This window comes from Cryptotermes secundus, unplaced genomic scaffold, assembly GCF_002891405.2.
Source record: "Cryptotermes secundus unplaced genomic scaffold, Csec_1.0 scaffold247, whole genome shotgun sequence".
NCBI lineage: Eukaryota > Metazoa > Arthropoda > Insecta > Blattodea > Kalotermitidae > Cryptotermes > Cryptotermes secundus.
The window spans coordinates 496,910-522,360 of record NW_019740656.1 but is presented as its reverse complement, the minus strand read 5'-3'; the positions used below and the strand labels follow the sequence as shown (position 1 = coordinate 522,360).

The window sequence follows — 25,451 nt, the reverse complement described above, 5'->3', positions numbered from 1 at the left end:
GACGTGTGCAACATAATCTACATACCAGACACATATCAACGATGTAGATGTTGATAATACGAAGAATGTGACATTGTGTTTTTAAATGTTAAATTTTAGACCGGGTTCAGTGTGGCAGCAACGTTAAGAGTATACACCTGATGATGGCCGATAGAGGCCGAAACATGTAGTGTAGAAAGAACAAGATCAAAGACATATAATATATATGGTTTGCACTTGGGACGGAATTTGTATCATTTATCGTATAGAGTGCAACAGGATGCTTAAATATAATATTAATTATATTAGTTTATGAGGAAGTTTCAACATCAGGCATCTGTGGTTGGTAACAGCAATGAACCTCCGGTTCTGTAACTAACAGACTCCTGTAATAATCTACCAGAAGAGAAACCTCCAGAGAATAGATCCTGACTGAATATTTATATTTTAACCACACAAGATCAAAGTGTCATTAATTTCAACCTTAACAAAAACTTTTATCTCTCTCAGCATGTGATATTTGTTGGCATTCTGATTGAAATACAACATAGGAAAAAGAAATTAAGGAATTTTACATTATACAAGAATTTGAAGCTATTAAAATCCTTTCTGTACACCCATTATTCATCCACGAAACAGGGGCTAGTCTGACAAACTAAAATGGTGGTTGGGCACTGCAGAAATTAAAACTGTCTCTTCTAGAATGAAGAAGAAGAAGGAGGAGGAGGAGGAGGAGGAGGAGGAGGAGAAAAGTATACACAAATACATACCAAGAGGACACTGAACCAACATGTGAGGTCTTCAGAAACACCCAGTACAGCACCAGCATTGTCAAACTCGCCACAGTAATTTGGTGCTGAGAATAAGGTAAGCATCGAACGGTCTGCAAAGAACTGGTAACCATCTTCCACTACCTGATGTGCACGCACTATAAGCGAACAGTCATGGCGCTGGAGGAAACTGCGCACAATATCACTACCAAACACATAACTCACACCACGGTCATTCTGTGCCCATCCGTGAACTCCCTGCAATAAAAGACAGATACAAATAGCGCTAGACAATCTGTCAGAAGTAACTATAATCTTAAGAGAATTTGCAGTGCTAGATTCTTATATTCCATGAATGTGCGCATGTAATGTAAAATGGTTTCCTTGCTCACATTATATAGCAACAAAATTGATGGTAACTTATCTGTCTTAATGGTAATGGTACCTGTGGGCACTGGCAGTGGCGGGAGCTAGGTATCTGTCAATCCCCTCTATATTTCCGTGGAACGGAGGGAGAAATTAAGATTGAAGGGGAACAAATATACCAAATATTAACACAAAAAACTGAAATTATTTTTAAAAGTGGTGACACTTCTGTTTCAATATAGAGACTCACAACTCTAGGGCAATCTCTAAAAACATTCTTCAATGGCATAAATGTAAGCGTGTAAGAAATTTTTAGCTGTCCCCCCTCCGAAAAACTCCTGATGGCACCTACGGAGATAACTCATTTGAATTGTCATTGGGGACTCGATATGTGACAGGAGTACCAGGCACAATGCTCTGAGTCTGTTCCAGGTATATTTAATGTACTGTGAATATAGATGAAAGGATTTACAGGAGCAGGGCTAGATCCGTGGATAAGCTACAGTAAGCTATGGCTTATAGCCTTGCAATCTGGAGGGCCTCCAAACACAATGAAGAGGCAAACGCAGTAAAACTTGGGAAATAGCAAACATCTGACTGCACTGCACGAGATCTGAATGCTGGAAACAACAAACACAGGAATTGCAGTGACAATAAAAACAAATTTTCAGTTGATATGGGCAGTAAGTTGCTAATCTGTGAAGATGAAAGGGTTAACTGACTGAATTAAGGTGCTTGAACTTCCTGCCTTTCTTCCGTGTGGCAACGGATATTCTGGGATTTCTAAATTTCTGTGCTTGGGCCATTATTTAGTATTCTGAAAGAACACAACATTCTGGAAACTGGATATGTTTCTGTTCTCAGGCGAAAAAGTGGGGAGATACCTACTCAGTTGTGTCCAGTAGGAACAGTCAGTCTCAATTATTGGACCAACTGACTCCAGTAATTAAGATTCACCTGAGTATGAAAAGAAATCTGCCAAAATTTTGTGTTCTTTCAGAATATTAGATGATGAACAGAGTTCAGAAACTCAGTAATCGTGACTAGAACACACCATCAACAGAACCAGTTAGAAATGGCTGGATATTTGTTGAATCTGTGTTACATATAAAGATTCTACTTACTTCTGCAGGATCTCCCCACAGCAGATCACAAACAAGACCAGAGTCTGGAACGTCAATGGGCCTTGGGATGGCTCGGATCTGCAAGAAGTTAATGGTTTCAATGATCATTTATACATATAAATATTAATAATGTAAGAGAGAATAATACATTTCTTTAATTATTTATGCCATGAAATGAATGTACCAGCTATACTGAACATCAAGAATATTTAAAGAAAGTTATTCTTCTGTCTTCAATGACATAGGGTAAGCAATAAAACTAATGATAAAAAGCAGCAGTTTGCAAGCAAGTTGTCTGGCTGTCTGCCCTTCGGAAGTTTGATTCCCAAATGTGGAAATGGATTTCTCTCCCCTAAGTGCCGTCCAGACTCTTCCTGGGGTCCACCCAGCATCCAGCTCATTGGATATCAAGAATGTTTTCTAGGTTGTAAATTGGCCAGAGTGTGAAGCTTACCACTCACATCAATTGACAAGGTTAAAAATAGTGGAGCGGTACCTCCACTCCAACACACTACTTCATGTGTGATAATTAATTGTACGTAGACACAACTTTCAAATTTATCTCTTACTCCCCCACAGCATCCATGTTCAGATGTGATCTGAATATGGTGGGAATAAGCCAAGAAAAGAACTCCAGCCTCTAGTATAGGGGTGGGCAAACATTTTAGATGAAAGGAAGATTAAGGGTTGCAGTCATTATGCCAGGTTGGAAGGCAGTCAACATAATATTTTTAAATACTCTTTAAGTGTACTGCTGAAAAAATCACCTGGAATAAGTGTCTTATATTCATGTGAAAAAATATGCTACTACATTGCATGGAACATTTTAAAAAATATATTGATTAAATTAGCAATAGTATTATTATAAAATTTTCACAGTATCTCCACACGCCAGACAAAAAACTCTCATGGACCATATCTGGCCACCAGCTTGTAGCCAGTTGTCTTAAAATATAATCAACATACCTGATTTAAATCAGTGAGTTGAGGTGACAGCCCACCATGCATACAGAATATGGTGCCTTCTATTAGTGCAGCTGAAACATTTTAATTCTGAGTTAGAAAGAAAACATGGTGTAGTGTTATACATGGCCCTCAGACAGAAGTTGCTATTGCTTTTCTCACTTTGTTAACTGTGGGGTTTTAGATTACATTCATATTCAAAAGGGTCTATATAGCTCACTGATGTTTCAGAGGAATTCACTGCCTCCATTTTCAGGGCTGAAGAGTAAGCCAAGAAAGAAATGAACAAAAAGAAAGAAGCAAGCAAAAGAGAACTTTGGTTCAGATGTAGACTTGAAGAGAAGCCCAGAAATTTATTCATCTCTTTCATGCTTTCACTTCTGTTAGACTATGGCATCATATTCCTGAAGATAATGGCATGCACACTTGCTCACTTTGGTTTAATTATCTCAAAAAACCTATAATTTGCAGAAAAGTTACTAGAAATAAAACTTGTTTAATTTTCTTCTACAGCTTAATTATTAAACATTTTTTATAATCTGCAAATTACACTTATGATTAGCACAGAAACACAGGTAGCTCTTCAAGTACTGCTTTTTATTGTCAGCTATTAACGGAAAGAATACTTACCTACTGGAAGGCAGTTGAACAAGTCGGTGAAGGTCTTCCACAACTTAACGCTGTATCTTCTCTTGCACTCCTCATAGAAACCGTACACCCTGAAAATAAAGTCAAACATAACCTTACCATGGGCAGTTATAATTTAACAGTTATAGTACATATTAAATTGCACAAACAACAAAATATGAAACATTCACAAGTGATTTTTTCAACAACAAAAAGGAACTTTTTAGAGAACTACTCTGACTTTTCACTTAGTTTTGGGGGTCTATGGATTGGTAGCATACTTTTTTGGGGACTTGAATTTAGCAAATTCTGTGTAATAAAATCAATAGTCCCATCATTCATTCATGAAAATTGTGTGTAAAGGGTACGTTACCTGTTGATACTCGCACATTCATGGTTGCCTCTCAGCAGAAAGAAATTATTTTGATATTTCACCTTGTAAGCCAGTAGCAAACAGATTGTCTCCAAGGAATTCCTGCCCCTGTCAAAAAAAAAAAAAGAGGCAGGAAGATACATATTAGTCAATGCATGCACGCACATACACATGTGTGATGTCACTAAAGACAAGGGACCTTCAGAACATCAAACCAAAATGATGTGGTCTTGAGACCACACTTCTGAGGGTAAAGGCTTTACAGATCAAAGGGTTTTGAATCACTTAAACCACAAGTGCCAAATGTCGAATATTTCAACATCTAATAAGATGTCATATGTGTTGGCATAGGGTTACTATTTCAATTATATAATAAAGAAATATTTGGAGGGAACTTTTTCCCAACATTCGAAATTCTTAAGAATTATTTATGCATTATTTACGAACGAATGGAAAGCAGCACCGACAGCCCTAAGTGATGGCTTAGCAATGTAGAAATTCAAGCTGACACCTCCAGAATTAAAGCACACTGATGACTAACTGTACCATTTGCTTTAACGTTGTAAAAATCCCTGTATTTTGCGCACAAAATGTATGTATTTATGTATTTGTCATAATCTCAGAAAAGCAACGATTAGTTTCCGAAACAACATTTACGAGTTGTCCTTTGCAGTCGAGACGCAGTGTTTCCTGTGAGGTACGAACTGAATTTGTAAATATTTATGTGCATCACAGGCTTTTCCTCAGTTCTATTCATGGGGTCTGCAAGTTTCAGGCAAATTAAATTTCCTCCCATTTTTTTTAATTGGATTGTGATTGTGAATTGCGAATTCTGAGAAATGTAAAAAGAAGCGGCAATGGCCTACTTAATTACATGAAGCGCCCAATTAGCTACGTAAACCTCTGGTCAGGAAAGACGGCCCCAAGCCAACAGGATCTCCTGAATACGTAGCATTATTAGCCGGCTTGTATAGTCACTATGTTGCTCTTCATGTGTTACTTATGTCTTTACGTATTCATAGCTTATTTAATGATGCTATCAGTGACTGAGTATTGGTCACAGTGGCCGTGCGGTCTAAGGTATGAACCGTCTTCGCCCTCTTGAACACTGGAATCAAACCCCACTCAAGGCATGGATGTCTGTGTGTAGGTAGCGACCTTGCGACGGGCTGGTCCCTCGTCCAAGGAGTCCTATTGAATGTGTACAGATTAAGAAACTGAAATAAAGGCCAAGGACCATAAGGGCTGTAGAGCCATAGATAGATAGATAGATAGATAGATAGATAGATAGATAGGTGACTAAGTCAATATAGCGTCGAATGTTAGGATGGCTGATGAATACCGGATTGATTGATTGATTGATTGAAGTAGAATTCCAAGGAAGTGGTCGTTGACTGATTGAGGTACCATCCAGGTATTTGCAGGAAGGGACTGAGTAAAATATCCGGTGTTCAGCAGAAAGAATTCCTCTCCGAAAAATCACAAAGAAAAATATGCGTAATTAAACTTACCCGGCCGAGATTCGAACAGGGTGTCTCCCGAATACGATTTGGAAATATTACCGTCTGAACTAATTTGATTTGTCTTCCTGTAATATTTCAGGCTTCTCAGCCGCTCCTAAGTCCCTGTATTTTCGTGAGAAGGTTTCATTCAAATGCCTCGATCTCTGTTTCTCACATGGGCGACTTCGGGATGAGGGGGACACACACACGTCACACGTCAGGTTTGTGCCCCCCTCGGGAATTTTGGGAAACACGAAGTTTGAAAGAATTAGGAAATATATATAACAAATAGTAAAAAAGGAAAACCCTGAGATTAAACATATATTATTCCATCCTGAATATTTTCGGGCGATCACTAAAACGTAAGTTTCCAAGCAAATATCCTGGCTCCCCCCTCCCCTTACTTTTGGGAAACTGGTTAGCATCAGTGACATTTCCAGGTGACGCCCTTTGTTTTCGCCTCGAATTTCGCAGCCATCTGTAAATCTGACGTGAAAGTGGGACGTGATGGACGTTTCACAGGATGTAGCCATATCCCTCAGGAAGCTTCCGGTCCCAAAGTGCCACCCTCCACCACTTCATGACTTTCGCATTGCCTAACCCGCGTCTTAACAATATAAACCACGGCTAACATTGACCTACAAATTTTATGTAATGGGAATGCAATGCATTGTGGGCCTCAGAGGCCGACTTCTCCAGATGCCCTGAATGTCAGAGGTCTTGAAGGGAAATGATGATTGACGTTGCTATTAGTAACGGCCACGCCCCTTTCTATGTATAACTTATCTCATTTGCACGTAAGGACACTGGACGTGAAGGAGTAGTTGAACAAATGACAGGTGATCAGCCTATAAAATATGACGACAATCTCATACGAACACTTGCTACAGTAACGTACACAGAATGAAATGAACGAAGACAGAGACATAGTAAGGCAGGAAGTAACAAAAATACAGAGAGAGGAAAGAAGAAAATAAAAAGGAAGATAACAGAGAAAAACATGGAAGGGCAAGGATTTTTCCTTACCACAGAGTCTAGACCGACTTTGGGGCTCACCCAGTCTCCTATTCAATAAGCAGCGGAGGCTCTAAAAGCGGCCGGAGTGTGAAGCTGAATGTAGCACGAATGTGGAAGAGGAGGAATGCATACAGGATATTGGTGGGAAAGCCAGAAGGAAAGGGACCACTGGGAAGACCAAGGCGTAGGTGGGAGGACAATATTAAAATGGATTTTAGAGAGATAGGATGGGATGGTATGGATTGGATTGATCTGGCTCAGGATGGGGACCATTGGAGGGCTCTTGGGAACACGGTAATGAACCTTCGGGTTCCATAAAATGCTGGGACATTCTTGAGTAGCTGCAGATTTGGCTTCTCCTCAAGAAGGGCTCAGCTCCATAAGTAAGTAACCTGCTTGTTAGATGCAGGTCTGTGAGGTCAGAGGTCATGATCACGTCTAATTCAAACGCCTCAGTGTGGTGTGCGTGTCTGGGTGCCTAAGAGCGTAGGAGTCGCTTTTCAAACAAACCTCGACTAAGATAAGGATACTTTCTATAGCACTGGGGTATAGACGTCACGAGATGACGTCATTCATGTTTCCACTTGTCCTTGTAGATGGATATGTTGGGCGAATTGTTGCTGTGCTTAAGTAAGCATAATGCTATGGTGACAAATGGAGGAGTGGAGGTATAGCTCCATACATGATGAACCTCATTTGTAGAGAGAGATAAGTGTTCAGGTTCACGCCCAGGCCGCTTTACCCCTAGGAAAATACCCCATGGTCCCAATTCGACAGAATATTGGGCGAGCCCCAGTGCCGATCTGGACGCTGAGGAAGTAAGAACATTTTTGCTCTTGCCGAGAATAGAACCCCGGCCAACCAGCCTGTGGCCAGTCGCTATACCGACTGCGCTATCCCACCCACATCGGGTGGGAATTGTAATTTACCTGTTAATTTACATATTTCCAGTTGATCTGTTATTGAATTTGAGCTTTCAAAATGGAAGTTTTTCCGCTCTTAGGTTATGGCACCGTGTGTATGTGGGCAGTCCTGTCGACGTTTCGGAAGTAAATATTACCTCCATCTTCAATTCATTTTACTCGCTTCGATCCTAAAGAAAATCGCATGTTTATAGTGGCTGAAGTTTCGACCACGAACCAGAAACGTAGAAAACTGACCAAGCTGTAAGTACTAATATTCCCATTATATGCAAAAACTTACAAATAAACTATTTTTAAAATTCTAATTGCAAACATTTTTGTGAAGATAAGCTTCTATAATTGAAATTAAATTATCCTTTCTAAATAAAGCCATAACAAGAATAGAACTTTCATTCGTTTTTATTACCCACTGCCTATGTTTGACGTCATCATCTTTAAAAGAAGCCCCTGAACAATGGCCCCGGAACTCAAATAGGGACTGGGGTTCCTGTATTGACTACAAATCTGAATACGAGTACAAGTGAATTCACCGGGTACCCCTCTCACCTGTCAACGTAGTCACCAAGGAACAGGTAGTTGGACTGCGGGGGGTACCCCAGCTTGTCGAAGTGTCTTAGGAGGTCCTCATACTGGCCGTGAATATCTCCCACGATGTTGACTGGAGCCTCCAGCTCCAGCAGCATTGGCTGCTCCAGGAAGATCTTGCGGGTCACTAAGCACAACTGGCGTACCTGCCATTCCGCTAAGTTCACCTGAAACGAAGAAAAACTGCCTCAGGTTGTCTGACCCACTGTGTTAAAATAACGAGTATAACCGTCTTGGAAATACAGTTAGAAGGCCACAAGAAGATAGGCGGGATAGCTCAGTCAGTATAGCCACTAGACTACTGACGAATGATCGAGGAATCGCCCTTCTATTCCCGGCAGGAGAAATAGGTTCTTTCATTTTCCACAGCTTCCAGACTGGTTCTGGGGCCCACCCAGCATCCTATCCAATGTGTACCGGGGGTGAAAAGTGGTTGGAACGTGAAGCTGACCACCCCCCTGTCTAGCGCCGAAGATAAGAATGAGTGGAGTTATACCTACCTAGAAATGCTTAATTAAGCCCGGGTAAAGCTATGTCTTTACCTCTTATAACTTAAGCTATCCCTGTAACAGACCGTGGAGGCCCATAGCGTTGTGAGACGTTGAGGCTCTCACATTTTCTAGACACTCGGGTCACAGATAGCCGTGAGGATGGCAGCCCTTTACCCCCAGGAAGATTCATGGTACTCATTTCTGTTACAGGCTGAGTCGATCCCAGGGCCATAATGCGGCTGGAAGGATTAGGTAAATTGAAAATATCTACCTCATCGGGACTAGAACCCGCGACCTTCCGACTTATAGCATAGTGCCTCAACCAACTACGCCACCGCGTGCCCCTGTTTACCTCTTATACAAACGGATACTGTTAAGAATGACTGTGTCATAGATCAGACGGTTTAGCGCTGGCTTCTTTCTGCGGAAATCGGGTTCAATACCAGATGACTCCTTTTCAGTTTTGTGGTGGACAAGTGGCACTGGGGCTGGTTATTCTTCGAGTTTCTTCGATTTTCCCCAGCTAATTATTATTCACCATGGCTGAATACTTTTCTCTCACGGCCCACTGGAGTGTGAGTTAGCGCTGATGAGGCAGCACATTATCATATCCTCGGTCTGTAAGCTGGGGGCTTACCTCTGAGCCCGCACTTGGATGGTTACAGAGTGAGCAGTTTGGTTCAAATTCCATTGGCAACCATGACATTTTGTCGTCTGATAAACGAAAGGGACTTGCAGAATATACTGGACAGCGATATCGAGGAGTCGCAGCTGAATTTTAAGAGACAGAACCGCCATTTTGTCCTTCAGAACTCTTTCCAATTTTGTGAACCGATCCCGCTACCCCTCCATTTCTTGGCACGCGCTGTTCCTATGAATAGACCAGATAGCGTATTTTTAATAGGTTTCGCTTTCAGCAATATGTCACGACCAATAGGTGAGTTCAGATGTAACGCCGTATAGACCAGTACATCTTTAGCAACGTTTCGAAAAACCTTCTGCCTCCATCTTCAGGGCAGAAGAGTAATTATAGAGCATGCAGCCAGTTTACAACTGACAGTCAGTCAGTGTGTCCGATGTCGAGCCCTCTCCTTGAGCTCATGCCCAGACCCGAAGTCTGCAGTCAGTCCGTTGTATTCACAGCCGCCAAGGACACGGCAGGTCTCTCCATTGTCGGGTAAGCCAAGAGCGTAGCACAGCATGGGGAAGGTGGAATCAAAGTCAAAGTTATGTTACCACCGACGGTCAGTCGGCCCATCTGGGGCTTACGACCAAATTTGTATTACTGTGAGATAGTTGCGGGTTTGTTGATGTGGGGCGCTCTCTCTGGCGGCAGGATGGGTCTGTCGTTTACAGTTGCTGCTGGTCCTCGCCAGCGCAGTCATTCTCGAGTACAAAGAATAATGGGCATTACAATTTTGTGCCCGAAGGGTTAATATTCCCCCTTCCACACACTAATTTATTTAGTTTACCCTTTCCCTCCCCCTTCTCTCTGCCCTCTGAGTTATCAGCCTCTCTGATTGTTTTGTCTTTTCTCCCATTCACTCAGGCTTTGAAGAAGCCATTTAGAAGTTCACTGTATTCTTACTCTAACGCTCCTGACGCTCCTGACTTCCCTCCACGTCTTACTGATCCAATCAGATCCACTGTTTCCGGCAAACACTCTGTCCTCGAAAATAGAGCTTTTGAATGGCCAATATTATGTACACTGTCCTCTTCAATCCCATTGGTTCACTCAGGGCTCACGGTCCTACATTCCCTATTCCGTATCAATCTTTCAAAACTCGGTTTAATTCTACAACCTGAAGATTGAAGCAAAATATTTCTCCGAAACATTTGTAATTTTCCATCAGACTGCAAGGTATCACATCCCAGAAGATAATTTCCATTATCATCTCGGTTACTGTTGACTAAAATCAGAGGGAAATCGGGATTTGGGAAGGTTAGTTTGCGTCCGAGGGAAATGGGTATAAAGGGGAAAGAGCAGAGAAATAAAGCAAGGGAGGAAGAAGAGAGGCGGAGAGACAAAAACAAAGGAGGAACTAAAAGCAAGGGAAATTAAATGGTGAAAAGAATGACAAGAAAACGGGGAAAATAGAATGAAAGAAAAGAAGAGAATAGAGAAAGATTGAGAAACTCCTCTCGCCAGTTAACCAGTTGATGGCCTTCAAGGCTCTGAGCCTATTTTAGCAGCCAAATAGATAGCAAAGGAACAGTAGATTTCCAGTGAAATAAAAGTCTGATTGTGTAACTGTGTAGCTGCTTCGCCGAATCTATAAAGTCTCTTGTCTGGCAGAAGTACAAACAATGCAATAAGCCCGAAGCGTTTTATTGCAGCGATTTGGGAACTCGCAAGCCATTATCATGATTTCGCTGTTGTGAGGCGCTTTTTACCACCAACTCGGTCGATATTGAGAGAGGGCCATCTATACCGGCCCTCAAACTGGATTACAATAACAGCCCCTGTTCCTCCCCCTCCACCACCGCTACGTGTAAGGTAAACAGATAAATTTGTCCCTGAACTTAACTAATTAAGCACTACGCCATGAAGACGCATGGGGGAGTGGATGTATAGATCCATATTTTCTTGACCTCGACACTACCTGGAGGTGAGTGGTCAACTTCACGCCCCGGCCGCCTTACCCCCCAGGGAAGGAGCCCCTTTCACCCATTGGATAGGAGGTTGGGTGGGGCTCAGAACCGGTCTGGACGACGTCAATAAGAGAAAATTCTTGGCCCAATTGGAACTCGAACTCCGACCACTCGGTCGTCGAACTCGTGGCCAGTCGCTATACCGACTGAGCTTTCCCGGCGGTACATGTACCGTCTGGAAAAGCAATAAATATATCCACTTCCAGGCGTGTTCTTATTCCTGTATATAAAGGTGAAGCTGTCCCTGTAACTGGCCGTGGAGGCCCATAGGGTTGTGAGACGTCGAGTCTGAAACAAAATAAAATAAGTAAAATTGTCCCTGTTTTTAAGTGAACACCACACCATGAGGATGCATAGGAAGTGAAGATATAGTTCCAGACATTCTTTACAAGGGCACTAGACAGAAATGAGTGGTCAGCTTCACGCTCCGGCCTAGTTAGATCCGGGGGAAGAGCCCCCGGTATCCATTGGATAAGAAGCTGGGTGAAACCAAGAGCTGGTTTGGACGCTGCTTCTTACCTAGTCACTATACCAACTGAGCTATCCAGGCGCCGAAACTAAACGACATAAAACAAAAACGTACGGAGACTTGAAGGGAAAAGGTGGAGGCGAGCTAGGCCCGAGAGACGGTCCGGACGCTGTAGACTAGATAAATTTTCTTGTCCCTGCCAGAAATCACGATTCCTCGGTCATCCAGCCCGTAGCCTAAAGATCAGTTTTAATATTATCCTCCCATCCTTCAATTCATTCCTACTATGCATAACCCGAAAGAAGGGGTAAGACGTAACTTGGGAGCCTTACTCATGAGTCAAGATGATGGGCTGGTAGAGTGGGGAGGGGGTTGGGGCACAGTGCAGCCCCTGCTACCGGTCGATACTGCGCTCAAAGGGGCAGTTTTGTCGCAGTGCCCATGCACCCGTCGGATAGATTTCCCATTACAATCAATCACTCCCAACCCTCAGTAAGCACGTATGAGGTGTTAGGGTGAAGGGAGGCGCTGGAGGAACACAAGAGCAATTGCTGACACGGGGTTTTACCACACGTCCTAATTGGTGTGTTCGAAAAGAAAACTTGCAAAAATATGCCTGTTATGTTCACCATTGTTCTGTCCGTAAATTTCTTCACAAGCCACAATAACCGCTGAGCGAAATTCCATAAAAAGTGACATCCGAGACTTTTATCAAACTTTGTTTATACATTCCAAATTTGGTCAAAATCGGGCAACAATATCGGAAGCGTTAAATAATCATTTACGGCGTTTCTCAGCACATCTCGAGGGTGAAATATAAAGTTATCCCCGTAACAGGACTTCGAGGCTCCCACAACCGCCTCACAGATGGCGATGAGGTTGTCTGCCTCACGCGCCGGCCGCCCTTTACCCCCCCCCCCCCCAGGAAGAATCCTGGTGCTCATTTCTCTTACAGTCTGAGCCAACCCTATTAGCCACATAGCCCCTTACAGGGATGGTTTTACTATTAATGTGCTATACACACCACCAAAACTAAATTTTTCCATAATTTTTAGTGCACAAATTGCAATACCACATTTAGTCGTAATCTCTTCAGTAGTTTGCGGTATATAACACAGACGGATAAACACAAACGGTGAGGTACATGGAATGCGCGTCGTGAGTTATTCTAGAGTTTATGGATTATTCAGTCGTGTGGCGATTTACTTATCGAATGGTTCTAGTACAGCACTGAAAATCACGGTCAGAGAATTGGCTTAAAGCCAAAAGGCTGCTTGATAGGACCCACCCAATCACTCCCATTTCGATTATAACCGCTCTTTCTGAACACATTCCCCGTGGCTGTTTTCCAATTTGCACGGCGCCTGTCTCAGTTTAACTGGAAGGATCCCAGAAGACGCTCTGTGTGTCAAGGATTGCCGCGTTGTCAATGCATACACGGTTCATTTCATTAATTGCAAAACGAACCACAAGGAGGGCTGGCAGTTCAAAGGGTCCAAAAATAGAACTTTCTTGTATTGTCCCTAAAGGAGGCCCAAGGCTGTTTCTGAATAATAAGAAACTAGCACGAAAAGGGCGTTCAAAATTCGAAATATTCACCGACACTTTTCAAGTGGTTATTAACTCTCTGAAGCATTAAAAGATAAAGTTACCCCTGTAACAGGCCGTGGAGGCCCACAGAGTTCTGAGACGTCGAGGCTCCCACATTTTCTGGACAATCGTCTCACAGATGGCGGTAAGGTTGTCAGCCTTACGCACCGGCCGCTCTTTACCCTCAGGAATATTCCTGGTACTCATTTCTGTTAGAGGCTGACTCGAACCCCAGGGCCATAGTGCGGCTGGAAGGATTAGGTCAGTTCAAAAATCGAATGACCTCATCCGAAATCGAACCCGTGACCTTCCGGCTTGTAGAGTACTATCTCAATCAACTATGCTACCTCGTGCCCCCTTTGAAGCATTAAGATTTTGTAAATCCTCTCTCACGCACGCACACATGTGTGCGTAGATATATATACATACGTAATCTTTCTAAGCGTGAAATTTACCATTAAAATTACGCAATTTCAGGTTACCACAGAAACTAACTGTCGAGCGTTAACCAGTTCCATGAATATAAGTTATGCAGCAGTTCACGAAAGTGCAAGAAGTCTCTTGTTTCACTGTGTCGTGTCTATTCTGTGAGTACTGATACTCTTTTGATGCACGTATGTTAAGTGTAGCATATTACATAAAGAAGACTGATCAATGCTGGGTTATTTGTGCGTGTCATTCACGGGAGATGGCGTTAAACGTTGGCCTCAAGGCATCATTCTGTAACTTGTAGGACTGGAAAAGATTAGCAGAAGTCGGTAATAAGAAAGCTTATATAACAAGTGCCGGGACTTCTTGTTGGACTGTCAACTGGTGTTACGATTGATATAATTACAAATTCACTTCCTGTGTTGCAGGCAAAGCCACTGAGTCCTCGTTATAACGACCAATCTGTTAATTCTGTTTAGAAAAATAATCGCTCTTTATTAAATCGTGGAAGTTGAGGTGGGCATATGTTGTGCATATCATTAAGTAATTTGACTAAGTGGCCGATGGGGACTTATAAGATAACAATCGTAGCCTATTGCAGTGAACACATTTTGCAAGGTATTCATTAATGCTTGGTGGACAAAGGCATTGCTCCCTGTATGAATGTATTTCTAAAACCGAGGAAAATGAATGAACAACTCGGCCGGGATTCCCAGGCAGTAGCTTGACCAATAATTATCGATTATAATCGAACGAGTTCCCCAATTTGAGTGTGGGGTCTTATTCTGCCTTGTAGAGACAAACAGAAAGAAACAAAAAACGAAATAAGACTTTTTTTTTTGTTTCTGGTTCATTTAATGACGCTCTTAAAAGCGGAGATCATGTAGCATGAATGGTAAGACGATGAGTAACGTAATGGAAAGAATACGGAACGAAGTGGTCGTGGCTCATTTTGAGATATCTTCCCAGCGTTTGCCTGAAGGAACTGAGGAAGACAACGGAGAACCTTAGTCGCGGTAGCCTGTCTCAGGCTAAACAAGAAACAGGAGTACAAAGATTTGGTCAGGGAAAAAAGAAACAAATAAAAGAAATAAAGAAAATAAAGGAAGACAGGCAGAGAGGAGGTAAAAAGAAATAGGGACGTGAAATTCCACGCTTCTGTTCGCTCCGCTGTGTCTGTTGTTTATTTAACGACACTGTGTAACGTCGGATGATGAACTGGAAAGGCTTTGGAAAGAAGCACATGTGGCCTTATCGGGAATTTACTTGGAGGGACTGAGGAACACCGCGAAAAGCCTCAGTCAAGACGGCCACTGTCCCAGCGTCACAGTTACCCTAACTGACTCGGTGCTTCTGTGTGTCATGGCGGGAGGGACCATCAAGTGACACAGGGATGAAGTCTACCCACTCTACGAACTAGGCACGCCATGCTTTGTGTGGGCAACCTTACGGGAGGGGCATGTCTTCCGTAAGGTCAAGGTAAAGTTGTCCCTGTGCTTAACTAATTAAGCACTACGCCATGAAAACGCATGGAGTGGGTGTATAAATCCACGTTTTCTTGACCTCGAAACTAGTTGAAGATGAGTAGTCAGCTTCATGCCCTGGCCGTTTTAGTGTCGAGGAAAGAGCCCTTGGTACCCGTTGGATAGGAGGCTGGGTGGGCCCCAGAGCCGGTCTAGACGATCTGGTGAAGAGAAAATTCTTGACACTACCGGGACTCGAACTCCGACCCCTCAGTCGCACAGCATTAGTCAGTCGTTATACCGACTCCCTGTCTTGTGTAAGTGCGTTTGAGTTTCCCAACTGACACACGATTACCCTATGTGTTGAGATCAGCATGTTGCAACTTCCTATCCATGACGTAACGGTGTGCGTAACTAAGCCGTAATGACGTACACTCGTTCCTAGAGCAGATGCATTATATCAGGAGAGAAGGAGCAGGGTTTGATTGTTCCATGACTGCGACTATAAGTGATACTGTGACGCCGTGTAATCTGGTAAATCGTTGCCAACTTTTCGGAGGCTCGTCTTGCTTCCATCTCCAGGGTAGAATGTAGACTCTTGCACCTTAAAGATGGAGCAGCACTTTCGTCCGAAACGTCAATAATGATCTACCAGACCACACGGCTTCACAAACCTATGTTTCTTTGTTGAATGTGAGGTTCTGGCGCCTGTGACAACGAAGAGACAATATCTGATTTTCTTATCTATATCACAACATTTAAGCTCCCTCATGTAATGAAAAAGAACACTGGGAATGAGAATTCTAATCACACCCAAGATACTTATAGTACTCGCAAATTGTTTTAACAACCATGGAAAAGTATGCAGTAAATTTCATATTATTTTCATTATTTTATATATTGTGACTACACACGGGTTTTGGATTGATGATTTGGGTTTATTGTACACTTTGATACAGCGCGTGACTACACTCACACACAAATACTAGCGTCCGTAGTCACGTCTTCACTGTCGTTGCTTGGTAGCGGCTACCAACAGCGGACGTATCGCTTACTCTGGGTTCCCGAACTCTTCCCTGCCTCAGCAACAGCTCACAACTGAACCTCAGCAGTTATCTAACTCACTAACTCACCGATGAACTCCAACAAAAGTCAAAGTCAAAATTACTTTAAGACTGGCAGATTACCGCCGATCAGTTCGTCTTGGTGCCAAGTCCCTCGAGGATAATAACCAAAGATTTCTTTTTCAACTGAACCCTTGCGTTTATAATCCTTATGTAACATTCTCTCTGACGAGATGCTAACTGACTTATACTCATAACATCTCGACACGGATCGCGTAGAAAACACTGTTCCTCTGTTGCATATTTCGCGACTGTTGCCTAGCAGCGGGTCTACATGCCACAATATCTTTGAATGTTCACTGTTAAGAATGCGGTAAGGTAAGACTTCATATGCCATGAAGGCATATGGGGGAGTGGAGGTATAGCTCCTAGACGAGAAATAAAAATGTACACACTGAACTGATATAAACTTAATTGTAAAAATTTACATTTTTATACACACTACCAGGTTAGTGAGCATGACTCAGGACCTGAATAACTTCCATGATTGAAACTGATGCACCACAAAGTCGGTTTGGTATGTCCTCGCAATCTCTCCATCTCTTTTACCTTTTTATAAACCTAGGGTATCGAAATTAGAAATAAATTTAATAATATAAATATTTACCTGTTTGTCAGTCTTCTTCCTGCCCGCCAGGAGTTGCGTTATAACTTTATCCACATCCAGAGCCTGTCTGAACATCATGCTTGTGGATTCAGTAACGTGTTTCCAAATATCGGCCACAAAGTTGTGCGACAGTATGCTCAGAAAATCGCGGGTGTCACCGTCAAACACTCGCATCCAGTTCAGTTGCTGTGGGCATGGTTTCGTGCGCAACGTTCATACGGCATGGCCTGAACCACCACTGCTGTCACTTACCTGCACGGCTCGAGCACAAGCGACTTGCGCATGCGTCATGCCGATAACCAGTAAATGAAAGCGATGGACGACGCGTGACGTCCTCACGTCGTTACAGTTTCTCCATATTGCTTCTTAATTTTGAGACAGCCTATCACGTGGTACCATTACGGCGAAACTTCAAATTTCCGCTGTACGATTTAAAGCTTTCTCCCTGATTCTACGCACTTTTCGTTCGGTCCCGGACAAAATGTCCACAACAGCGTGAAAGTCCAACGGATTTCACTCTTCGACAAATTTTACCTTCATTTTTCGAGTCCCGACAATTGAAAATTAACAGGATTTGTTGGTTTACGGTGTTGAATTTCAGAAGATTGACAATAAGTTTTGGGAAGAATTAATCGCCAAAGTCTAAGTCACATTGCGACTGACGGCCAGTCAGTCAGTCAGTAAGTCTTGGTGTCGAGCCCAATCTGGGGCTCATGACTGGACATTTATTCTTTGACAGTTAAGGTCCTGTTTTTGTGGGGCGTCCTCTCTGACGAGAGGACGGGTGTGTCTTTTGCATATGCTGCTGGTCCTTGCCAGCGCAGTCTTTCTCGGGTCCGAGTCCCTTCAGACTCGCTACCATATTTTACTGTCTCAGATTTGAGACTTCCCTTTTCGTCGCCTCCTACGACTCGTAGGGTCACGGTGGAGGTATTCGAAACCGCCTCCATACGGGTTGCTAATCAGAACTAATTGCCTCCTTTCCTTTCATTACATATTGAGTGTCTGACACGGCTCGGACTGCACAGAAAATGCCGTGTCCAATAGTTCTGTTGTTGTGCGTGTATTTGTTGCCGCAGGAACGTGTTTATCGATCGGTTCTTAAGCAAATATCTTCTCTTCTGGCTCGACTATTCCGAATTATAGGCATTTCGGGGACACACAGACAGGAAGGTGATCTCATAAGACTTCTTTTACTATTTTTTAATAAGGAAAGTAGACTAAAGCCACAGACGCCACTTCGCTTATGCTCGAGGTTTGCCCTTTCGTAAGTTTGTAAGCAAATTTTCTGGCTGTCCTTCCACCACTGGGAAGAACATGCCGGCGATCAGAATCGTGGCATATTTAAAATATGCAGAGAGAGGCTGAAGAAAATCGCAAAGTAGTCAGTCAGGATTATAAGCTTTTACGCATAGAATCAATCCTATGACCTCACAACTACTAATTATAAGTTTTAACCACTACACTGCGACATTTCACGATTATGTATAGGGTGGGATTGTGGAAGGATACAGCAATAAGTAGCCAGATGTTTGTATCAGGACAAGGATGCAATCTTGGCCATGAAAATGGCGGCCAACTGGAAGTTACATAGCAACCAGAAAGTCTCGCTCTATACTGTGACAAGTTTAATTTGTGTACTTCATTTATGCATGTAACAGAATTCCAAAGACATTAAGCAGACTTTGTCTCACACATCTCTGTGAGTACGTCATATCTTGAGTAGGCAACCTTAGGGCCTTGTATATTCAAGATGATCTCTGGTACAGGGGTTTCAGTCCACATTATTATTATTGTTCTACAGTCTTTGTTGGACCTTGGCCGCCTTTTTTGTTCCTTGAGTCGGTAGGGCCCCTTGAACGGGGGATCAGCCCGTCTCAAGACTTCTACCTACACACAGAAGAACGCAAACATAAAATAAAGCAGACAATGCAGATATTCATGCCTTGAGTAGGATTCGAACCCACGATCCCAGCATTCGAGAGAGCGAAGACAGTTGATGCCCTATACCGCGCGACCACTGTGATAGGCTTCAGTCCTCATAGTACGTCGACTCCAAGGATGACATGAAGACACAGGCGATGAAGGCGCAATCTCAGAGATGTTTCAGACACTGTACATCACGTCTCACTTAACATGCACCGGCCTCCACAAGCGAATCAATACGGCGTTGCGTGTTGCCAGTGTTGGTGTCTCAGCGGGGCAGAAAAAGTGACAGTGAGAAATTAAGCAAGGAAGGAAGGTACAAAGGAAGTGAGGGAGGAAGCAAGGTCAGGAGGGAGGAAAGAAAGAAAGAGGAAAGGGAATGAAGGAATGTAAGCAGGGAGAAAAGTGAGGGGGACGCAAGGAAACAGGGAAAGAAAAGAGGAAAAGGAAGCAAGAGAAGAGAGTAAAAGGTAAAGGATAAAGTTGTCCCTGTGCTTAACTAATTAAGCACTACGCCATGAAGACGTATTTGGGAGTGGATGTATAGATCCACATTTTCTTAACCTCAGCACTAGTTGGAGGTGAGTGGTCAGCTTCACGCCCCTGCCGCTTTACCCTCGGGGAAAGATCCCCCGGTACCCATTGGATAGGAGGCTGGGTGGGCCCCAGAGCCGGTCTGGACGATATGGAGAAAAGAAAATTCCGACCCTACAGGAACTCGAACTCGACCAGCCCGTAGCCGGTCGCTATACCGACGCTACTCCGGAAGAGGAGAGAGTATAGCAAAGAAAGAAATAAACGAGTGTTCTTGACAGCAACAATTCACTGCTGCAAAATGATGCCAAAGTACGGATTTCAGGCACACAGAGAAGTGACGTGAAGCCCGAGGCGTCGATGTGACGCCGTGCAGACGGGTACGCTGCTTCTGCTTTGAGAGTAGATCTAATCCGAACTGAATTTGCAATCAAATTCTTGCTGAATTTCTCTTGAAGGTCATAATTTGTCAACAGTCACAGTTTCGGACTCCGAAGAAGATACGTCATAAACACTTTCGAATTTGGGCGCTTCTGTCGTGGTTTGACATTCCAGTGAGGAAACAGATTGTGGATTTAAATCTTTATGTGAGTTTGTTTCATTAACTGTGGAATTCTTAAGGCAGTCTTTGATTTTAGGTTCTGAAACAGAATGGTTCTTTGACGTTTTCAAACGTTCCTGTTTTATGGGGCGTGTAGCCTCTCTTGCAAGGAAAACAGACGTTCTGCTGTTGGCAGGAAGTGTGTCAGCGTTTGAGAATTCCCTTTCATCGTCTGCAACCGAAGGAAGGCGACATTCGTGGTAGGAGTGACGAACATTTTGGTGTTCGGCTACATGAAGTGTCTTCAGGCTCGCGCTCCGTCCTCTTTGAACCCGATTCTTCAGGAACGTGTCATGATGTTGACGGCGCAACTCTTTCTGAAGTTCCTGCTGGAGTTGCAAACGCGCAGTGTGTTCATGGTGACGTCCCGACAGAGAAGTGGCTGTGTTCTGATGCGTAACACAAACCTGGATGTTTCTTCGCTTGCAGAATTCCTTGCGGTGTCTGAACACCACGTATGTTGTGATGCCACAGACAATAAGAAACAGCAGCAGAGCTGCAACTATTACAACGTATACGTATATACGAGAAAGCATATTTACTGGAAACTCCGTCACATATTCTGCGTCACAGAAAGTTTTATTGCAGGATTTGTTAAATTTGAAGGATTCAAATTTATTGTCGGAAAATTCGAAGTCTAATTCCTCGCATGCCGACAAGATCCGTACCCCTTTCTTCATTCCCCACTTCCTAAATTCCCATAATTCGCAGTTGCATGTCAGATGGTTCTCAGACACTTTCAAATACGTCAGGTTGCTGAGATGACATACTGTATGCAGTTGTGCATTGTCCAAGCGGTTCCCGGAAAGATCCAAAACTTCGAGGTTATTTAACTCGGAGAATTGGCCCCCGTTCAGTTTATTGAGTAGATTTTTGTGCAAATGAAGTCTCTTCAAGCTTACCAATGGAGTAAACACGCCAACTTCTAATATCTTCAATTGATTACCTGACAATTCCAAAAGTTCTACATTCTCCAGAAACATAAATGCCCGAGAATCAAGTGTCTGTAATTTATTATTCGACAAATCCACAACTAACAACTCTTTCAACGTTATAAATAAATCACCTCGTAGAGTTCTTAGCAAGTTATCAGTCAGGTACAGAGATCTGAGTGATTTTAAAGGTAGGAATAATCCAGGATCCAGAGTTTGTAACAGATTATAGGACAGTCTGAGCTCCTCAAGATTTGGTACCCTTACAAACGTGTTCTCCGGAAGAGATCTAATATTGCATGAAGACATGTCGAGTGATCTGAGGGATGGGATATTGAGGAAAGATCTACTGACTGGAAAGTCGAGATTGTTATTGTCTAACTTGAGAAATTCAAGCCTGTTATTCATCCTGAAGACATCTTCCTCCAGAGAGACAATTTCGTTTTTTCCAAGATACAGATATATCAGGTCCTCCAGTTCTGTCAAAGCCTCCTTTTCTATTGTGGATATCATGTTGTTGCTGAGGTCAAGTATTTTGATACGGTGAACGCTGAACACTCCATTCTCGAGTGAACGAAAGTTGTTACCAGATGCGTTGAGAAACTTCACGTCACTAAGAAGATCTTTGGGTATGCGTGTCAGTGATGAATTGCAGCAATCCGTCCTGTAACGAGATGGGCAAGTGCAGACTTGTGGACACGGAGTGTCACTAGCTGCAACAACTGTCACGAACATTGTACCGATTACTAGAAATCTTCCGCTGTCCATTTTCGGTTTGCAGGATATTCTAGAAAGTAGAAAAAAATTACGTCACAAGCACTGTAAGACATATACATACATATGGAAGAGACTGGGGCAGTTGTAACTTGTCTGACTTATATTCGGGAGGCACCAATTTTGTGTGTTACCCACAGCATTTTCATGATTTTCCTCAGGCTTTCCTTGAAATAGATCATGAACTATACTTCTTTTCTAGTTAATCGTATTTAACATTCTCTCTTAATTCGACATTAAATTGGCAAGGCCGCTGATGTAGTGTAATTAAGTAATTCATATGTGACGAAATGATACTGTTAACTTTCGTGCGTCTGTGTGATGGAACGGACCGACTTGACGAGAGGAGAGTGCGACTCTATCCGCCATGGTCTGCGCTCGCTGAAGAAGTCCACTGTCTTCAGTGGTCCCACGAGTCGTGGGTAAATTCGCCGATTTCATTCAATAATTTTCGCAGTACAGAAATTTCACCGGAAGGTTCCCCAACAAATGATCACGTCAAGGATAATGAAATGGGTAGGGCATGTAGCACGAATGGGGAGAAGAGGAATGCATATAGGATATTTGTGGGAAAACCAGAAGGAAATAGACCACTGGGAAGACCAAAGCGTAGGTAGGTGGACAATATTAAAATGGATTTTAAAGAGACAGGATGGGATGGTATGGACTGGATCTATCTGGCTCAGGATAGGGACCAGTGGAGGGCTATTGTGAACACGGTAATGAACCTTCGGGTTCCATAAAATGTTGGGAAGTTCTTGAAAAGCTGCACAACTGGCGGTTTCTCAAGAAGGACTCAGTTCCAATGAGTAAGTTAGTTAGTTAGTTAGTTAGTTAGTTAGGCTCCTTAACCTGCAACCCCCGAATAAAGGTTAAAGCCCATAATTAGTACAGAGTGAGCCGTACAGGCAAATCAGAATTAAACTAAACTCAGAAGAAGAAATCGCTGTCATAGGAGACTTGAGTGGTCCGTGTGGAGGTCAAAACTTCGTGCGGCTGCTCCTGAAATCCACATCGCTCATAGCCATAACCGCAGCTGTTTCTTTGACCGTGAACTGTATCCCATTCCTGCGAGAACATTTACAATTAGTGACCCACTACAGAGAGGCTCTGACCTGCAACATTGCACAGCCCAGACGTAGCCTCGAGTGGGCAGAATTCGAAATGCAGGCTGGGCCACTGGAATTTAACTCCAACAGAGGCGAAAAGATTTTTCTTCTTCGCAGCGTCCAGACAGACTCCAGGTTGCTCACAGCTTCCTAACTGATGAGTAGCGGGGTTCTTTACCCGTGCGTGAAGCTGACCACTCACCTCCTTCCAGTAAAAAGAGAAGGTAAAGCTACCCCTGTAACAGGTCGTGAAGGCCCATAGTGTTACGAGACGTCGAGGCTCCAACATTTTCTAGACAATCGGCTCACAGATGGCGATAAGGTTGTCAGCCTTACGCCCCGGCCACCCTTTACCCCCAGGAAGATTCCTGGTACTCATTTCTGTTAGAGGCTGAGCCGACCCCAGGGCCATAGTGCGACTGGAAGGATTTGGTCAATTGAAAAAAATCCACCATATTGTGACTCGAACCCGCGACTTTCCGGTTTGTAGCATAGTGCCCCCATCTTCATCCAGTGCCTAGTTTAAGATTGCGTGGAGCTATGCCTCTATTCTTCTCCAAGTCTTTAAGGCGTGATGCTTAATTAAGAGGTGGAGCAACTTCATTTTTTAGCCTACTTTCCTCATTTTGAAAAAAAAAAATTAAAGTAGGCGTATGCGCTCTCCTTGTTCTCTGTACGTCCGTGAACCCCCAAATTAACTTTGAATGCCTGAGCCGATCTTTATGAAACTCGGTAAGTATATCACGGCACCTAAACCCATCTCAGCGGCGTACATCATAAATCCCTTCCATCAGTCTCTTCGTCTGTGTATCCCCTATCGTTGATAGGCAACGGCTCGGTGAAAACGTTACCGGGGCAACGGATACACATGCAATAGAAGAATTGTTGGACGAGTCGTTTTATACTCGGTCCGTGTCGTATAAAGGAAAACAGGCGACCGATGAGCCCTTTTACCCCGTGTGGAGCCGGGGTCGAATACCTCCACCGTGAACCTGCGAGTCGTAAGAGGCGACGAAAAGGGAAGTCTCAATTCTGAGACAGTAAAATATGGTCACGAGTCCCAAGGGACTCGGACCCAAGAAAGACTGCGCTGGCAAGGGCCAGCAGCATATACAAAATACAGACCCGTTCTCTCGTCAGAGAGGGCGCCCCACAAAAACAAGACCGTAACTGTCAAACAGTAATAAATATCTGGTCATGAGCCCCAGATGGGGCTCGAAACCAAGACTTACTGACTGACTGGCCGTCAGTCGCAAGGTGACTTTGACTTTGACTTGAGTATGGACACTTAATTGGAAAGGGCGCACAATGCGCTGTTACGGACTCATGGAGAAACGGAGGAAAGTAACGAAGAACCTCAATCAGTACTGCCGATTCTAGGGGCCGATGTTTGAACCCGGGACAATACAACACGAGGCAGGACTGCTGCCCACAGTGACATTCAGTAGTACATAACGAAGAAATCAAGATAATCTTGGGGGAGGGATGTTATTTTAACAACGCTGTCAGTAGTCACGCTGTTCAGATAGCGTCGAATGGTAAAGGATTCGGAAGGAAGCAAACTTTGCCAACGTTGCCCAATCGAGGTACTATCCCAGCGTCTGGAGGGACGGACAAAAACTGCGAAGAAACTCAGTCAGCATAGCCGGTGTCGCAAACGAAGTTCGATATCGCTTTATCAATTGCCAAGACTGCACCAAAGTAAACAGTAACTTGTCTGTGTTACTCAGATTACGGGCTGACTCGATCACACGTATTGTCGCTGTGGGTATCGGCAGGTGTGTGGGGCGTGAGTCAGATCACAGTAGGAACATATTCAGGCAGATATCAAGGTAAACATATCTGCACACGGTTTGATTTAACGTGTGGGGCACCGTTCAGATATTTGGGAACGGCGATAACAAATCAACACCTGATTCAGGAGGAGATTAAGGGGAGACTGAACTCGGGTAATGCTTGCTACCATTCAGTCTAGAACCTTCTGTCTTCTCGTCTGCTGTCCAAAAACATAAAAATTAGAATATACTCGTACAAAACTATACTTTTGCCTGTGGTTCTGTATGGGTGTGAAACTTGGTCTCTGACCAAGGGAACATAGGCTGTGGGTGTTTGACAACAGGGTGTTGAGGAGAATATTTGGACCGAAGAGGGATGAAGTGACGGGAGGTTGGAGAAAACTGCATAATGAGTAGCTTCATAACTTGTTCTCTTCTCAAAATATAATTAGAATGATCAAGTCAAGGAGGATGAGGTGGGCAGGGCATGTAGCGCGAATGGGGGAGAAGACGAATGCATATAGGATATTGGTAGGAAAGCCAGAAGGAAAGAGACCACTGGGAAGACCAAGGGTTAGGGGGTTGTCAATATTAAAATGGATGTTAGAGAGATAGGATGGGATGGTATGGATTGGATTGATCTAACTCAGGATAGGGGCCAGTGTTGGCTCTTGTGAACACGGTAATGAACCTTCGGGTTCCATAAAATGCTGGGAAATTCTTGAGTAGCTGCACAATTGGCGGCT

General features: G+C 43.5%; 2 protein-coding genes across 4 annotated transcripts in view; both read right to left on the bottom strand.

Moving 5' to 3' along the window:
* LOC111872384 (serine/threonine-protein phosphatase alpha-2 isoform) overlaps positions 1–17,314 on the bottom strand; it is a 26,474-nt gene extending 9,160 nt beyond the window's left edge. Inside the window, exons 1-7 of the mRNA XM_023866216.2 lie at positions 17,055–17,314; positions 8,191–8,396; positions 4,203–4,310; positions 3,833–3,921; positions 3,206–3,276; positions 2,240–2,317; positions 750–1,007 (exon numbers count right to left, since the gene is read on the bottom strand). Coding sequence (XP_023721984.1) covers positions 750–1,007; positions 2,240–2,317; positions 3,206–3,276; positions 3,833–3,921; positions 4,203–4,310; positions 8,191–8,396; positions 17,055–17,228 — 984 coding nt within the window. The 5' untranslated portion in view covers positions 17,229–17,314. The remainder of the gene's footprint in view (positions 1–749; positions 1,008–2,239; positions 2,318–3,205; positions 3,277–3,832; positions 3,922–4,202; positions 4,311–8,190; positions 8,397–17,054) is intronic.
* Positions 17,315–19,662: 2,348 nt separating this feature from the next.
* Positions 19,663–25,451, bottom strand: part of LOC111872434 (SLIT and NTRK-like protein 1) — an 11,379-nt gene continuing 5,590 nt past the window's right edge. For 2 of the 3 annotated variants that reach the window (XM_023866356.2, XM_023866355.2), the window contains exon 2: positions 19,663–21,834. In XM_023866356.2, coding sequence (XP_023722124.1) covers positions 19,974–21,815 — 1,842 coding nt within the window. In that variant the 5' untranslated portion in view covers positions 21,816–21,834 and the 3' untranslated portion in view covers positions 19,663–19,973. Of the gene's footprint in view, positions 21,835–22,936; positions 23,155–25,451 lie in introns of those variants that run through there. The other variant, XM_023866357.2, reaches the window with a different exon arrangement.